The sequence below is a fragment of the Drosophila sulfurigaster genome, chromosome 3 (genome assembly GCF_023558435.1).
Source record: "Drosophila sulfurigaster albostrigata strain 15112-1811.04 chromosome 3, ASM2355843v2, whole genome shotgun sequence".
Classification (NCBI taxonomy): domain Eukaryota; kingdom Metazoa; phylum Arthropoda; class Insecta; order Diptera; family Drosophilidae; genus Drosophila; species Drosophila sulfurigaster.
The window spans coordinates 18,458,414-18,473,952 of NC_084883.1; the positions used below are offsets into that span (position 1 = coordinate 18,458,414).

General features: G+C 37.3%; 5 protein-coding genes across 7 annotated transcripts; 2 read left to right on the forward strand and 3 right to left on the reverse strand.

Moving 5' to 3' along the window:
* Window positions 1–625: 625 nt before the first annotated feature.
* Window positions 626–6,686, reverse strand: LOC133844494 (cyclin-dependent kinase 12). Of its 2 annotated transcripts, none has more exons than XM_062278516.1 (8): window positions 6,350–6,686; window positions 5,019–5,285; window positions 4,012–4,949; window positions 3,789–3,948; window positions 2,409–3,729; window positions 1,940–2,328; window positions 1,405–1,878; window positions 626–1,283 (listed from the first exon to the last, which is right to left on the reverse strand). In XM_062278516.1, the coding sequence occupies exons 2-8, from the start codon at window positions 5,234–5,236 to the stop codon at window positions 1,124–1,126; spliced, it is 3,660 nt and encodes a 1,219-aa protein (XP_062134500.1). In that variant the 5' UTR covers window positions 5,237–5,285; window positions 6,350–6,686; the 3' UTR covers window positions 626–1,123. The 2 variants fall into 2 exon arrangements, with proteins under 2 accessions (XP_062134500.1, XP_062134501.1); XM_062278517.1 differs by lacking the exon at window positions 6,350–6,686 and adding an exon at window positions 5,599–5,764.
* A 291-nt stretch (window positions 6,687–6,977) lies between these two features.
* On the reverse strand, window positions 6,978–8,209 carry LOC133844283 (protein ARV1). Its single transcript, XM_062278201.1, has 4 exons — window positions 7,899–8,209; window positions 7,723–7,842; window positions 7,535–7,667; window positions 6,978–7,472 (listed from the first exon to the last, which is right to left on the reverse strand). The coding sequence occupies exons 1-4, from the start codon at window positions 7,998–8,000 to the stop codon at window positions 7,114–7,116; spliced, it is 714 nt and encodes a 237-aa protein (XP_062134185.1). The 5' UTR covers window positions 8,001–8,209; the 3' UTR covers window positions 6,978–7,113.
* A 174-nt stretch (window positions 8,210–8,383) lies between these two features.
* LOC133844282 (probable E3 ubiquitin-protein ligase makorin-1) lies at window positions 8,384–11,988 on the forward strand. 2 transcript variants are annotated; one of them, XM_062278199.1, is made up of 4 exons: window positions 8,384–8,729; window positions 9,131–9,997; window positions 10,114–10,387; window positions 10,489–11,988. In XM_062278199.1, exons 2-4 carry the CDS (start codon window positions 9,189–9,191, stop codon window positions 10,594–10,596), a joined length of 1,191 nt encoding a protein of 396 aa, XP_062134183.1. In that variant the 5' UTR covers window positions 8,384–8,729; window positions 9,131–9,188; the 3' UTR covers window positions 10,597–11,988. The 2 variants fall into 2 exon arrangements, with proteins under 2 accessions (XP_062134183.1, XP_062134184.1); XM_062278200.1 differs by having other exon boundaries at window positions 8,384–8,608.
* A 1,063-nt stretch (window positions 11,989–13,051) lies between these two features.
* Window positions 13,052–13,558, forward strand: LOC133844286 (uncharacterized). Its single transcript, XM_062278203.1, has 2 exons — window positions 13,052–13,245; window positions 13,363–13,558. Exons 1-2 carry the CDS (start codon window positions 13,135–13,137, stop codon window positions 13,456–13,458), a joined length of 207 nt encoding a protein of 68 aa, XP_062134187.1. The 5' UTR covers window positions 13,052–13,134; the 3' UTR covers window positions 13,459–13,558.
* Window positions 13,174–15,268, reverse strand: LOC133844281 (26S proteasome non-ATPase regulatory subunit 4). Its single transcript, XM_062278198.1, has 3 exons — window positions 15,110–15,268; window positions 14,905–15,045; window positions 13,174–14,833 (listed from the first exon to the last, which is right to left on the reverse strand). The coding sequence occupies exons 1-3, from the start codon at window positions 15,133–15,135 to the stop codon at window positions 13,792–13,794; spliced, it is 1,209 nt and encodes a 402-aa protein (XP_062134182.1). The 5' UTR covers window positions 15,136–15,268; the 3' UTR covers window positions 13,174–13,791.
* Between the last annotated feature and the right edge of the window lie 271 nt (window positions 15,269–15,539).

A 15,539-nucleotide genomic window follows, 5' to 3' on the forward strand; every position in this document is an offset into this window, starting at 1 on the left:
TTGAAAACCAAATTTCTATTTGATTTGCGCTTTGGGAGATTAATGTCTTGTTATATGGAATTTTAGAATTAACGTTTTACAATTTTCGTTATTGAAATTGCACAATTTTGTGTTCAATTATTTTCAGTCTCACGCATATTTTTTTTGTTTTATTAAATATAGTAATTTTTATACACATTTTTTTTTGCTTAATGGGCTTCATTTATATATTAAAAAATATAAGCTTTTTAAAATATATGTATATATTTTTTGGGTGCTTTTAGTACACATTTACTTTGATAAATTCAATTGTAACTTTACATTTTAATTTAAATACCTAACAAAATAATCATTATAGTTTTATTCGTACAACATGCATATGTTGCTATACTAATTAATACTATTACTACTAACTTAAATTAGTATATATATGTATATATATTTTTATATACACATATGTAAGTTTATATAACAATTTATTTAGTTTTAAAATGCTAACCTTTAACTGCTTCACATTTCCGCTTTTATTTTGAAACTAAGCACTGTTTTCTATTTTTGCTGATTTTTCGTTTTCGTTAAAATAAACAGAAACTAATTGCATCAATTGGTCAATCGTTTTTCTATTCAAAGAAATTGAACAAAGGAATTAAATTTGGTACACATTGGTTAAGTGTGTTATTTCTCATGCTCTTTTTTTTATTGCCAATTTGCGTATGTAAGATTGTGGATTTTAAAATATTACTCTAAACATAAAAAATAATGAACAGATGATGCTTTAATATATTAATTGTTTTGAATATAGCAGCAAATGGTATATACATTTTACAATATTATACAGCGGTCAATTTGAAATGCCCGTTTTGTAGCAATTCATCACTAATATATTTATATATATATGCATATATATATATATGTATGATCTAAGTTAATCGTGTTGTTTTTTCTTTTAAGAGATGACTTAAACAATAAGAGTGCTTTGGTAGAGCATGTCAACCCGATTTGAGTCTGCACCTGCCAAACTGCCAACTGCGAACTATTTGTAATTTCGTTACAAACTTCGATATTAACTTTGCCACCAGGCATACTCCACCTCTCGCTGTTTATAGTCTTCCCCTTCATTGAAGCATGAAGCATATAGTAAATGCTAGGCATCCCCCACCATCGCAGCACCGTGTTGTTGGTACTTGGCAGAGCAAATTACACCTGGTGGCAGCGACTCTTGTTGTTCGCGCAGCTGGCGACGCCTCTTCTTGCTCCACAGTTCATGGCAGTCCTGCCAAGTGGGCAATTGTGGCGTTGGCATTCTGTTGATTGAAAAATATGTCAGTTCATTGTCAACGTCATTGTTAACTCTACAAAGCCAATGTCGATTTTCTTCCTTTCTATTTTATATTAATTATAGAAAAATATGCAATTTGTACTCACTCATCCGGATTGATATTCTTGAGCCATGGAGACCGGAGTGCATCCTCCGCAGTAATGCGTTTGTCCGGATCCAAGTCTAGCATTTTGTCAAGCAGGTCAAGAGCCGACGCTGGCATAAATTCAAAATCTTCTCGCAAGCGTCGCCGATGCGTTTTCTTCTGCTTAAGTGTATGAAATAGGGGTAACTTTATTACATTAGGCCAAACGGCAGGAATTGGTGAACCACATATTTTCGATATAGTTTCCAGTTGCGCCATTTCCGCATTTGCTTGAAACAGCGGACGCTTCAGAAACAATTCACCCAATATGCAACCACAAGACCAAACGTCTATCGACGGTCCATAACGCTCCTCGCCGAGCAGCAGCTCCGGTGGACGATACCAAAGCGTTATGACTTTGTTCGTATAAGGACGTTCTCGATCATCCGCGTTGTACAAACGAGCCAAGCCGAAATCAGCCAGTTTTACTTTGCCCCTATAAGCAAAAAATCGAAATTATACATTAAAGAATTATGTAAAGGGTATCGCGAGCATACTGGTTGTTCATCAGGATATTGGAACATTTAATATCGCGATGAAGAAAATTCTTTTTGTGGCAGTAATTAAGACCGTCCAATAGCTGTTTCATAATGCTCGCATTGTTTTCCTCGTTAAAGTCTACCATTCCAGACTCGAGCAGACCCATGAGATCGTGATCCATGTACTCAAAAACCAAGTAAAACGATCCTTTATCCTTGCGAAACTCAACAGCATCTTGTTTGTCCGTTACGATCTCATGCAAATTCACAATGTTACGATGATTTAGTTGTCTAAGTATTTTGATTTCGCGCACAGCCGTTATGGGGAAACCTTCCTTTTCATGCTCCAGACGCACTTTTTTCAGTGCCACCATATCGTTTGTATGATGATCTCGCGCCTTGTACACCTAAAATAAAAGTAAAAATAAGACATTAATAAGGAATCGCAGATAAAGTGTGCAATAGCACAATAAATTCACTACAGTACCTGTCCATATGTACCCTCTCCAATCTGGGCGATCACCTCAAAAACATCTACACACCGTTCGCCCCAATCGCGAACATTGTTTCGAGAGTCGCGACGATTAAGTATAACGGGACGGCGACGTCCACCTGCTTGCGTGGCATTTGTGTTTGCATTGGGATTCGTGCTGTTGCCACTGGGCGTATCGAAGTCTTCAGGACTGTCTATGACATCATCATCGCCACTCAATTCCTCGCTGCCCGGTATAACCGGTGGCATTGGCAAATTCAAAAGGCTCTTGTTGGCATTGGCATTCGCTGTAAGATTCTTTTCATCGGACGACATCTTTTTCATCGACTTTGGCGTCGATTGCTTGCCCAAATCCGTTGGCGACGGCGTGTGTGCTGCATTCACCAAGTCGGCTGCACTCATTCCGGGTGGCATGGGCAACGCTGTTAGACTCTTCGGTTTCTGACTTGCGTTCGTTTTCAGGGCCATTGTCATTGTCGATGTTGTTGTTGTCGTTGGAGAGGCATCCGTGACATCTGCATTTGCAATATGGGGATTAAGCTTTAGTAGTGTCTCATTCTCTCGGTTGGGCATTGGAATGTTGTTCAAGTCCAAATCAGTTTTACCGCCACCTCCACCACCGCTAGCGATGCCATTTGGTGTCGCATTCGCTGAGGATTGTGTCGCCAAATATGATGATGAGCGATTGTCGCCCACATTGGGCGTGTTGCCATCCACTGATGAGCTGTTCTCATTGATGGTCAGTGCACCATTGCTGTTGCTATTCTCCTCCTGTCGTTCAATAATCTCTTTTAGCGCCTTTTGCCGCTTATGGCGATCCTTGACCAATTCAGCGAACAAGCTTGTTTCGCTGATCTTCTTAATGTATTCATCGCGTTTATGCTTAAGATCTCTTGATGTTGGCGATCTTGAGCGTGGGCTTGAGCTTCGACTGCTTCCCGAGCTTGGAGAACGTTTGCGGCTGCTGTTTCGATGATGCTGCTGATGGGACCTTGGTGAGCGTCGATGGTGGTGAGAGCTCGATCCCGATACACCAGCAGGTGATGGTGGCGATGATTCATAGTACCGTGAGCTGGGGCGTGGTGAACGCGATGCGTAGCGTTCGACGGAAATTCCCATGCCGCTGCCAGAGGCGCGTTTGGAAGACGATCGCGCTGACATTGGAGGTGAAGGAGAATGAGGAGCTCCATATTTGCTGTGTTTATGACTACTGCTATTACTATGGCGATACATATTTGAATTACTGCTCCCCGATGTGGCTCCTCCTCCACTTGGCGATAGACGACCACGCGATAATCGATGTACACTAGGACTCCTGTCAAACATACAAAATGTTATTACATTTCACCAACATTTGGAGTTAATGCAGCTTACTTAGATATCCGACGCGAATAGCGATCTCTGCTGTAGCGATCATATTTAACAGCATGGTGCCTGCTATGTTCGTAAGCTCCCACAGATGCATCACGTCCATCGCTGAACTTTCGTCGTTTGTGCGGTGGCGTGCTCGGCTGATGGTGATAGCGGTCCATTTCTAAAATAGACAATTATTTTTAGATAATAATCAATACGTTGATCACAATAAACTATCACTTACCCGGTGACAAGCGCTTGAGTTTACCGCCTTGCCCAGCAACTGATCCACTTGCCGAGTAGCGACCTGAATACGTATTACCTGACGACCGGTGATGAGCATTAATGTCCTCCTTTAGGGGACTTTGAACATAGCGAGAGCTGCGCGAGTCACGTGCACTTCCTGCTCCCTGATGAGAATGACTGAGTGACTGTGGCGGAGTGCGTGGCGACGAGGCATAGCGCTGCATAGCTCCTCCTCCGCCGCCGCCACCAGCGCGTATTGGAGGCGAACGATGACGACTATTTGCATTGGTTTTGTTCGTTACAGTCACTTGAAGGCTGCTCCCAATCGGTGTACTTGCCGTCGCAGCAGCCGCCACAGCAGCATCGCCATAATAAGCATTATTGCTGTTGGGGCGTCGGGCAGGCGGAGTGCCAGCTGATATGGGACTACTTTGACTGTCTTTGTGTGGTGTATAATTGGGCAGGGCAGCGCTAACTGTGCGCTCGGCACTCTTGGCTCGACTATTTGGTGCCGTTGGTGGCGTATAGCGACTACGTCTATCTGCCATTAATGTGTTCAGGTTGCTGTCGGACAGCGAATCGATGCTCGAGTATGATTTGGCACGCTTTTTCTTGCGCTTCTTCGATTTCTTTTTCGACTTGTGTTTGTGCTTATCCTTCTTCAGCTTTTTACGTTTCTGCCGTTTCATTTCAGCTTCAAGCTCATCAGTGTCTATCGAATCGCTGGACATGTACAGTTCCCCATCCCACTGTTCTTCTTTTGAAATTTTGCTGGGCGAGCTTAAAGAGATGTCGGAGCGATGATGATTGAGTTTCTCAGAGACTGATGCAATGCTTAATCGATTGCTGCCGCTTGCAACAACAGAAATGCGCGATCTCGACTCAGCAGCTGTCGTAATTGAAGCAATGTCTTCATTGCCTTCGATACGTCTCTTCCTACAAATAAGATCATATACAGCATTTGAAATAGTTTCAATTTAATATTGTTTTGCAGAATTTTACTACCTGTAGTCATTGGTTTTTGTGATACGTAAGACGGAATCCGAAGTTGGTTTTTTAGTTTGATTTGCTGATTTCGTTGCCGAACCACCGCGGCCAGCTAAGGCCGCATCGGAGTCAATTTCACCAGCCTCGGGATCGGAGAAATCCTCAGAACTCACATCCGAGTATTCCACAAGCGCATTCGACGACGACGCCGACGCCGCCGCCGACGAAGAATGCATCTTTCGTAGTGCTCAAGTTCTTTCCTCAAGATTCGAGGACCTCTTTGCCCTGCGTCAATAAAATGGATTTATTCAATTTGCGATCTTGTTGTCCTCTTCCCCCTGCAGAGTTCTAAAAACAAAACTCGCGCAAGCAACCAACGTCGTAGAAGCTGACATTGAAATTTGATGTGGCTTAACTACTCTACGTGATCTTTGCCTTGCGGAGTTAAAGTTAATATATATATATATACGTTTTGTGCTTTAATCGCTGCACAACAATCAACGCGGTCGGTCGTAGGTTTGTCGTAATTTTCACTTTTGCTTATATTATTTACATCGCTTTATTGTTACAGGCAAAAACAACAAAATCACAGTGTCACCTTAACAAATATTCATTATTTAAAGAAACAGGAGGGGCAAGTGGAAAGGCTACAATCGGAGACACTGCACAAATTGGTTTATATTGACGTTGTTAAAGTTTTTGTCGCTTAATTTGAACAAAAAAAGAAATTTGTCACTTTGTCATTTTTAAGGTTATATTTTATGTGTGACCAGACTTGACAACATTCAAAATGTATGCTTCTAACTCTAATACACATTTAAATGTATTTAAAATATAATGTAAAGACAAACATTGTGAATTTTAAAATTAAATTTTTATAGAATAATTATTTGCTTATTGTTTATTTATTATTTATGTATTTACTATGTATTTGTTTTTAAAGCATAGATCTGGATGCGAAAAAGTCATTTAGAGAAATGCACAGCAAAAGTCACACCTTTAGGAAAATAGTTTTTTTTATAAAAATAATATATTTTACCGGTCACATTGGTAACACGAATAATCTGTCGTCATATTGGATTCTGATGCAACTACACAAACTTTATTTATTGAAACATTAATTACCACTTAATTTCACAGCACTTTATTAATTTCAACAATTTCACAATGATATGAAGGCACATTCTTATTTTTTTTTTTGTTGCGGCAACGAGGTACATACAAACATACACGTCTTAAGTATGTCTGCCCATACATGTCTGTACAAACACACATATGACATACATATGAAGTATTTGCATGCACTAGTATGTATGCATGTGGGTCACTTTTTTTTGTTCTAGACTTACCAATATTGTGATGCTTATTATGCAAATTTCACTTCTCATTCAGAGGTCTATGCTTTTTATGTTTGCAATTTGTTGTAATACGCGCACTCACTTGTTGTGTTGCGCTTACATTATTAAATAACACGTTTGCTGTCTTTTTTATAGCCGTACGAGAACACGCATTAGGTGCTTCGGCTTATGCATATTGATTTTCTCCACGGCATTAATTTTCAATACAATAATAATCATATCAGTGATTTCGCCAGAGATATTCTCAATTTTGCATAATGAAAATAAGCAAAAAAAAGCATAGAATTGTCATAATTCTGCATGCGACAATGTTCGTCCGATAATTGCCACTCAGTGTGGCCGCAGACTCATTTTGAAAATGTTTTAATTTACGAAGTGCAATTATTAAAACCGGGCATTGATTTAAAAAATATTTACGTTTTTTCAATGATGTTTTGTTGCTATAGAAAAACGTGAATATAACTTTATTAGCATTCATTTAAACGATTTAATAAAAATATATATATCTATATTTGTAAATATCTTTGAAATGTATTTTACGCATAGTTTAGTATTTATGCAGTAAAAAAGTCGCATTTATGTTCAATAGGGCTGGAAAATTTTTTTGGAATAGAATATATTTTTTAGTAATAAAAGGAAATACTGTATTTATTGTTTAAACAGAATATACATACATATAATGACCAAAATAACTTGTTTATATGCATATGATAAATCACAGAGCTTATCTTTATTCTATAATATTTCTAACTCTATCAAAGCACCATTTGAAATGCTGACAAATACCTAACATACTCTTTCATAATAAATGCACAAATTACTAATAGTATCGAAAGACATCGATGATGTTTGCCAATATTACCGACAACATTGTAGGCCATAACTAATGAGCAAAGATGATGGCCGGTAACTAGCATATAGTGCAAGTTTCGTCCAAAATCAGTTGTATTACTACCCCAAACTAATATGGGCAGTAAAAAGAATTTCGAAAAATTTGAAATGGCCACTACTTTAAGGATTGTTAAGGTTAACGATGCTAGACTGACTTTGCTCAACTGACCAACACCAAGAATGACAGTTATAAAAAGCAGCAGAACAGTTATCATAAGGTATTCTGCAAAAGAAATTTCACTGATTTAATGACTGCACGAAATGCGAACAGACTAATTCGCTCACCTCCTAAGTTTTGTAGCGCCGACATATAAAATCCTTTTTCGTATAAAGCAGTATTTACTCCATCCTCTCGATTTTGCCGACATAGAGCAAATGATTCCAAGAGTAGAACAACAAGTGAGATCTTCCAATAGAGCTGAAAATAATTGATTACGAATTGAAGGAACAGCATGGAAATGTACAATTAATACTTTAAATTTCCCATTATATATCATGTGACGGAATGCTGACGAAACCAGAAGCAATGCATCTATTAGGATTATGAATTCCTCCACCTCAATGTATTTGTCCGTTATTTGATTGCATTTGTTCTGTTAAAAATTATAAGCAGGTGAAAATGCATTTACAATTTAAAAGACAGTCTTACACAGTGAGTAGGTTTGACGGTATTGCTGTATTTTTTGTAGAGCTCTCGGACAGGGTTTCCACAACTGACACACACATACTGTTTTCCATTCAGGTCAGTCATTTTTAATTAAATAAGTATAGAGATTTATTTATTGCAATGTCAACAACAATATGCAATCCCACAAACAGCTGATTGAGGGACTGAGCAATATCGAATAAAACATCGAAAGCAGGAAACATCGATTCGTTTACCAATGTAAAGTTAATCCTTAATATTCACCGAAATGTACATTTTTTCAATTATTGAATTCCCACAATTTTATCGAATCTTTGATTTTTTTTTACGTTTTTAATGTCGAACAATCGTTCGAAAATATGTCAAACTGTAAATTCAACTATCGTATAAAAATCAATTGAATTTGTTAGCTTGTTCGATAAGCCATTAAAATAAGAATCATCTCTAGTTGAAAGCTGTGAGAGCATAAAAATAACGGATTGTGTAGTTTTTTTTTAGAAAAACGTGTAATAAATAAAAATTAAAAACTTGCGCCCTCTGCCACAAGTCTTATATTTATTGTGTTACCAAACTGGTAATATTATGAAAGTTACGAATTTGGTATATTTTTGGTCTTTAAATAGAACATTTTGAAATTTCGTTTGCGGTCAGCTTGTGCATGAGCATCAATTTATAAATTGACATCACAACTACAATAAAAGTTTGAACAAAACGTAAGAAAATAAAGTGCTTAATTTAAAAAATAACAACATTTACAAAATTAGTTGCAACGCTTCGCTCGCGAGGCTGCCAAATGTGCAGACGTGTTTGATCTTCATTGAGTGTAATAAAAAGGTTCATTTCATTCTCACAATAGATACGTTTATATATGTGTACATATATATGTATGTATGTACATACATGCATTTATATGCATGCTAATATATATCGAATATACATTGTGTGTACATTCAAAAAGCTGCAATTGTCAGTGTTCATAAATGTAATTTTTAAACGTGCATGTGCTTAAATATTTATTTATGTTTTAGTGCGTCTGATACACACATTACATATGAACATGCAATGAGTATTGAGTTTTGTATTGCGCAAAACAAGTCCAGTTATTGCGACATCTTAATTTTTTCTCATTATACACACACATACACCCATTGGCACACGCACGTTATGTACATATTTATGTATATCGATAAGTCACGTTTATCGAGGATATACTCACATTTGCGTATGATTCGCAGGTCAGAGCGTCTAGTTTGGTCGGAGAGATCATCTGTAGAAACTTTTTGCACGTGCAAAATGAGTTCCGTTGGCGTTGGTAATATCGTTGAAGCCCCCATTTTAAATGTGCCTGGTCGAAGTCAAACCATTTGCCGTTATTACTTGCGCGGCATTTGTCGATTCGGTGACCTTTGTCGCTTCTCCCATGATTTAACTCGAGGCCATCCTGAAGGTGAGCCGGGTGCTATAAACAATACAGCAACAACTAAAGCATCCGACGATGCCAATGAAACCGATGTGGAGGAGATTCCCAGCACCAGCCGAAACAATTGGGTTAACGCATCTATCTTTGTGCCTGGACAAAAGTGTTTTGTGACCCAAAGTCAAAGTCTCGGTGGAAATGACCACGACGAAGATGAAGAATCCGTTGCTGCGACGGCAACTGGCAGTACAGCTTTACAAAATGGTATCTCATGGGCGCAAATTGTCGGTGGACCTGACGTTGGTGTTGTGAAGCACGCAGAGTGTCGCTCATTAGACGATGTTTGCCCCTACGAAAGTCCCTGTCCCTATGGCCAGTATTGTCCCTATCGCATACATATGGAGCTTTGCGAGATGTGCGACCAATACTGCCTGCATCCCACGGACCAAGCGCAACGTAAGAAGCACAATCGCGAGTGTTTGCAGCAGCATGAACAGGCCATGGAATTGTCTTTTGCGATTGCCCAGTCCAAGGATAAGACATGTGGTATCTGCTTCGATACTATCATGGAGAAAGCCGGCAGAGAGAAACGCTTTGGCATATTGCCTAACTGCAATCACATATTTTGCTTGGAATGCATTCGAACATGGCGTCAAGCCAAACAGTTTGAGCATAAAATAACACGGTAAGTGTACAAAAAAACTTTGCTTTGACAATTCTCAACGTCTATTGCATACTTTCGAGTGCGCTAAATTCTTCTAAACAAAATCGATTTTGATTGCTTGCATTTCGAAATTTTAGAGCTTGCCCCGAGTGTAGGGTGTGTTCCGACTTTGTTTGCCCCAGCGCCTTTTGGGTTGAAACAAAAGAGGAAAAGGATAAATTGCTGAATGACTATCGCGCCGCTCTCGGAGCCAAGGACTGCAAGTACTTTAAAAAAGGCGAAGGCAAGTGTCCATTTGGCAACAAGTGTTTCTACAAGCATGCACTGCCCAATGGCGATCTTGTGGATGTTGGATTGCCAAAACGAGCAAGGAAATTGCATAGCCAGAATGATCTAATTGATTTACTCGATGTAAGTAGTGCCCACCTTCTTCTAATAACATTATTATGAATTACATTGTACTTCAATACTTTATTTGGTTTTACTATTATTCAATATTTCGCATCTCTCAGATCTATCTTTGGGAATACGTAGATCGACGTGATTATCATTGGCTGGAATTAATTTCAAGTGATATGAGCGATATTTCCGAATCCGATGAGGATGATCAAGATCAATAATATTATCGGATCAACTATAAGTAATTAAAAATACATGCATAACTAAAAGTTAGATAAAACAGCAAAAACTGCAACAAAAAAAAAAGAAAATACATAATATAAACATTACAATGCTGATATATATATATATAATACTGCATGATAAAATCAAATGTGTAATTAAAAGTAAGAGATCATTTAAGTACCAAAATTTTTGTTTACGTACGGAAATAAATACATATATATTTTTGCCCAACACAACGCAACGAAATTAACAGCAAATTTTCCGCAAATACAAAGAAAAAAAACAACTATGTAAAGAAAACCAAAAACAAGTGGTTAAAATAAATTTAAGAAATTAATATTGTAAAACACTTATTATTTAAAGAAACAAAACGAAGCAAAGCAAAACTATTTTAAAAATAAACAAAAACAGGATAAATTAAACAGTTAATTATTCAAAATAGGTGATATAAAAATGTGTATACACAACTATGCCTTTCAGACTGAATTGTAAACATAAAAAATAAGCAAGTTTTTTATGATGTTTTCCACTTACTGTCCTTTAAAGTTTACTTAAAAATAAGATAATACACGCACACAGGAATATTCAGATGCTCATGCACATACATATGTATACATATAAACTTATATTTAAAAGAAAAAGTGAAATTGTTTTTTGTCAATCGATTCAATTGTTTGTATTGTTACGAATCTACTTATTACCTTTATTAGATATTATTTACATAATACATGCATATATACCTTATTATTCGAATTGTTCAGTATACATTCTTTGGACGGAACAGACACATTGATTTTAATTTAACTGCTTGTAATGCCCATTTGCGAATGATACACATAATACACTATATATACATATGCTTAGATATTTTATGTTATTACGTTATTATTACCTGTTATACAAAAAATTAAATATATAAAGCAAACAATTTAAATAAATTATAATCTCAGAATGAAATATTACGTTAATTGTTCCAAAGCTAATTCTATTTTTGTGTAAAATTATTTGTCATTCCCAAGAACACAACATTACATTCGTTTTATATAGTAAAAAAGTCTAACAATAAAGATTTATTTATTCATTCAATCAACATAATATGTATGTTAATAAGACCATTGATAATAACAATTGCGCCAATATTGATCTCCCCATTTGAGGGTCCAGTCAAGGCTTAATAAACGCATTGTAAAAGTAATTCTGTGAAAAGTTTCGTCAAAGCTGCCCCAATTAACAAAATATATTGCCAATATTATATTAATACATATGTATGCTAATATATATTATATGTTTATCTGATTAACATTATGTGTATTCATGAAACATGTCACAAACCAATGGCTTGATATTACAAAGCCTTAACTAATGAATTAGATATAAAGTATTTAAAGCAAGAGGAAAAAACTAATGAGCGTATTTACATATATCCCAACACAATTGGTATGAAATAAATGCTAATAATCAATTATTTTAATGAAAACTATGTATTATCATTTGTGATTAGATTATTAATATATATATTTAAAAGCAGCAAAATTAAAATTTGAAATTAAAAACAATATGCACAATACAATTGCTGCCAAATACAATATTGCCTATTGTTAGATTTCGGAGGAAGTTTTCCTCAATATTTACATTATACAGGGCGTTCGTTAGTAATAACTTACAGAATATCATCTAATTTCAAATTGGTAGATACCATAATTGGATTACTAAATCATATGGCTGCCATGACACTTATCGGTCCATAATTAATGTTTGGTATGGAAAACTATGATATTTCATCAACCAAACTAACATTTGTTAGCATAAATGATATTAATATATAAGTTAACTTCACTTTGCAAGGGTATTTAATCGTCGGTGTGCCGGAGATTGCTTTTCCTTCCCATTGTTGAATATATCAAATAATGTACCTTAAGTAGCTTTAACAATAATTTGTATCCTTCAGTTAATGAAAACAATAAACTATACGAGCCACAAATCCAAATCTAAAATTGAATTCATAATTAACCAACGGGTGGTGGCATTTGGACAGTTCTCCCATCTCTAATATAAATGTCGCTATGGTAATAGTATATTCTCCACGTAACTGTTATTAAATTCTGTTGTTTTTACCTGTGTCTAAATACATTTCACAAGTCAAACCATTTTCAAACATTAAACACAATATAAAAAAAGGAAATATATCATTATTAAAGTATCAAATTAAAAAATGTATACTTTCAACAATACGCATAATACAATTGCTAAACCATTTAAAAAATTAATACATTATATAATATATTGCAATGCAAACTTTCTGTTTATTAAAGACCGTTGAACAGCAAATTAAATTTCAGTTGGTTTCCAATTGTGCTCTGTCCCATCACAAGTTAAGTGGAACCGCCCGACAGTGGTATATGTTGGTATATTTTTCTATGTAAAATAGTATATTTATGAGTTGAAGCTGCGGTCACGCTGCTTCTGACAACACCATCAAGCACACAACCAACATTCATTTCTGCAAAAAATAAGGAAATCAATCAATTTTCAAGATGTTCCAAAATAGTGCTGCTAAACTTTTGGTTCCTGCGATGCGAGGTGCCCTCCAAAGGCGCAGCCAATCTGTTGTGTCTGGTCCCCCAACCAAGCACGTCTCTACTGCTGTAAGTATAATTTTTTTTGCTTGCCTTTTCGGGGTTACGTAAACGAAATATTGGACATATTCCTTACATGCGACATTGATTTTAAAATGGATAAAATAAATATTGAATTCATTGCAGGAGAAAGTAATCCTTGGTGGTGGCATGTGCGCTGCATCCCTGTTCATTCCGGCTTGGGTTTTGTACCACATCCGTGACTACAAAGGCGGAAAGTAAGCTTGGAGCATCATCGACCTTTTAGAATTCGCTACTGTAGATAAAATGTTGCTTACAAATACAGAGTCAAAGTAACCAAAATACATTTAACTTAACTAGATTTCCACTTATTTTACTCAAATGGGGCAGTAGTTTTCCCAGCAAGAGCATGGGCGAATGAGTCAGTGAAATATGACATTTTCCCTGTGATAATATAATGGTTTTATTTGAAGCATGAACATAATCTGCGCAATGTGTTACACGATGTTAGTTCATTTATGATTTCTGGATTAATGACAATTTTTTAATATATATTTAGTAGTATAATTGTAGATAGCTTTTTCCATTCAGCATTCACTTCTTTTGGTCATCCTTGGCATCAGTGCTCTTATCTTTGTCCTTATTGAGCGAGCCAACAGCATCTCGAACTGCTTCCGATTGTGGATCCACGCCAGGAAGATTCTCAAGAACGCTCTGCAAAAATGCCGGATCGCCAATCACTTCTGAATAGTCTTCATCCACATCCATGGGGGCAGAAGCATCATCAGTTTTGGGACGCTTCGCTTGCTGTGTCACATCATCGGCCGCATCCTGCATAGACATTTGCATGGCAAAGGCGATCTGTTCCTCTTCGGTCATATTGGCAAAATCGGGCAAATTGTCCTCGGGCGTTTCAGTAGATAATGCCAAGGCGCGTTGCAACATTGCCTCCTCAGAATTGGAGCTGGGCACAGTTACGCCAGTGGCGCTGCTGGCGACGCTTTCACCACTGGTCACAATCGCTCCGCCAGCAGCAGTTTCAGCTGCATTGCCAGTGCCTGATCCAGCTCCAGCGTTGTCGGCGCCAGCGCGACGTTGCTCGCTTTCTTGGCGTTGACGCTGCTCCTCCATGGAGACGCGTAAAGCCAGAGCCAGCTCCGGATCCTCATTGGGATCGACACCAAACTCAAAGGCAGCTCCACCCAAGCCAGCTGCACCCATGCCATCCTCACCCTGGATAATGGGCGACGACAATAAGGCGTCGGACAGTGCTGAGCCGCGTGGAACGCTAACCAAATGAGAACCGGTGCCGTCTTTGCCGTTGAGAGCATTAATAAATGCAGTCAACGTTTCAATGTTGTTGCCATGATCGCCAAAGCTAACAATGTCGACATTAACCTTTTCTTTCTTCAAACGCTTGGCCTGCTTAACAAGTTCACCTTCTTCGTTGGTGATGGGCGAGCCAACAAAGACCACAATACGCATTTTATGGTTCTTGCCTTGACGATGCTTCAACACCAAATGGGCAATTCTAATTCCAGTTAGCAGATTTATTTCACCCTTTGGTTGAATCAAATGCATCTTTGAAAATATGCGTCCCACGTCGCTGGTGAGTGTGGCTAGCACTTCGGCGGTACTGCAATTAATTGGAATATTAATAAATTGTGCAACTCTGAGCAACCTCAATTATTGACGCTGTCTGCTTACTTAGATAGGGTCATGAGACCAACATTATTTTCCGGATTGGAGCGAAGCTTTGTGAGACACACCAAGTTGATGCCATCTTTTTGAACATTTAAACGGGTTGGAAAGTAATCACCATTGCGCTGGTAATCGCTGTTATCAAAACTGTGAATTTGTGATGCAAAAACTTTATTATTATTGCCAATTTCATCAATAATTCTTTATTTACCATATCATAGTACTTTCCAGGACCATTTTGTATTTTTGCTTGTCACTTTGCCACTGAACTGTAATTCCTAGCTATCTACACAGAGTTGTTTGGCTACTTCGATAATTTCTGTTGTTATGTGATTATCGATATGCTAGTTCACGCAGTTGCCACTTTTTTTATATTCTTCTTTCTCGTACTTTTTTAATGTATGAATACTAATGATGTTTAATTTTTTTTAATTGGTCATTAAAGACTGCACTTATTCAAAAAATTTAAAATTCCATAATAAAAAAACCTATTTTTTTGACAGCTTACAACACAACACACCCATGCGAAGTCTGGCAGCGTTGTCAACATATGTTTCTGTCCCATGTCTGTCATGTGATATTCATACTGATTGAAAAAAGTGCCTTGTTCGTGATCACTTATTAACATTTTTTTGTTTCCG

Coding starts and splice junctions, on each gene's coding strand:
- LOC133844494 (XM_062278516.1), bottom strand. CDS start 5,236: ATGCATTCTTCGTCGGCGGCGGCGTCGGCGTCGTCGTCGAATGCGCTT. Junction 3,949..4,011: donor ACTCAAGCGCTTGTCACCGG/GTAAGTGATAGT, acceptor TGTCTATTTTAG/AAATGGACCGCTATCACCAT. Junction 3,730..3,788: donor TATTCGCGTCGGATATCTAA/GTAAGCTGCATT, acceptor TATGTTTGACAG/GAGTCCTAGTGTACATCGAT.
- LOC133844283 (XM_062278201.1), bottom strand. CDS start 8,000: ATGACTGACCTGAATGGAAAACAGTATGTGTGTGTCAGTTGTGGAAAC. Junction 7,843..7,898: donor CCGTCAAACCTACTCACTGT/GTAAGACTGTCT, acceptor AATTTTTAACAG/AACAAATGCAATCAAATAAC. Junction 7,473..7,534: donor GGCGCTACAAAACTTAGGAG/GTGAGCGAATTA, acceptor TTTCTTTTGCAG/AATACCTTATGATAACTGTT.
- LOC133844282 (XM_062278199.1), top strand. CDS start 9,189: ATGAGTTCCGTTGGCGTTGGTAATATCGTTGAAGCCCCCATTTTAAAT. Junction 9,998..10,113: donor TTTGAGCATAAAATAACACG/GTAAGTGTACAA, acceptor TCGAAATTTTAG/AGCTTGCCCCGAGTGTAGGG. Junction 10,388..10,488: donor ATCTAATTGATTTACTCGAT/GTAAGTAGTGCC, acceptor CGCATCTCTCAG/ATCTATCTTTGGGAATACGT.
- LOC133844286 (XM_062278203.1), top strand. CDS start 13,135: ATGTTCCAAAATAGTGCTGCTAAACTTTTGGTTCCTGCGATGCGAGGT. Junction 13,246..13,362: donor CCAAGCACGTCTCTACTGCT/GTAAGTATAATT, acceptor AATTCATTGCAG/GAGAAAGTAATCCTTGGTGG.
- LOC133844281 (XM_062278198.1), bottom strand. CDS start 15,135: ATGGTCCTGGAAAGTACTATGATATG. Junction 15,046..15,109: donor CTGGAAAGTACTATGATATG/GTAAATAAAGAA, acceptor ACAAATTCACAG/TTTTGATAACAGCGATTACC. Junction 14,834..14,904: donor GGTCTCATGACCCTATCTAA/GTAAGCAGACAG, acceptor AATTAATTGCAG/TACCGCCGAAGTGCTAGCCA.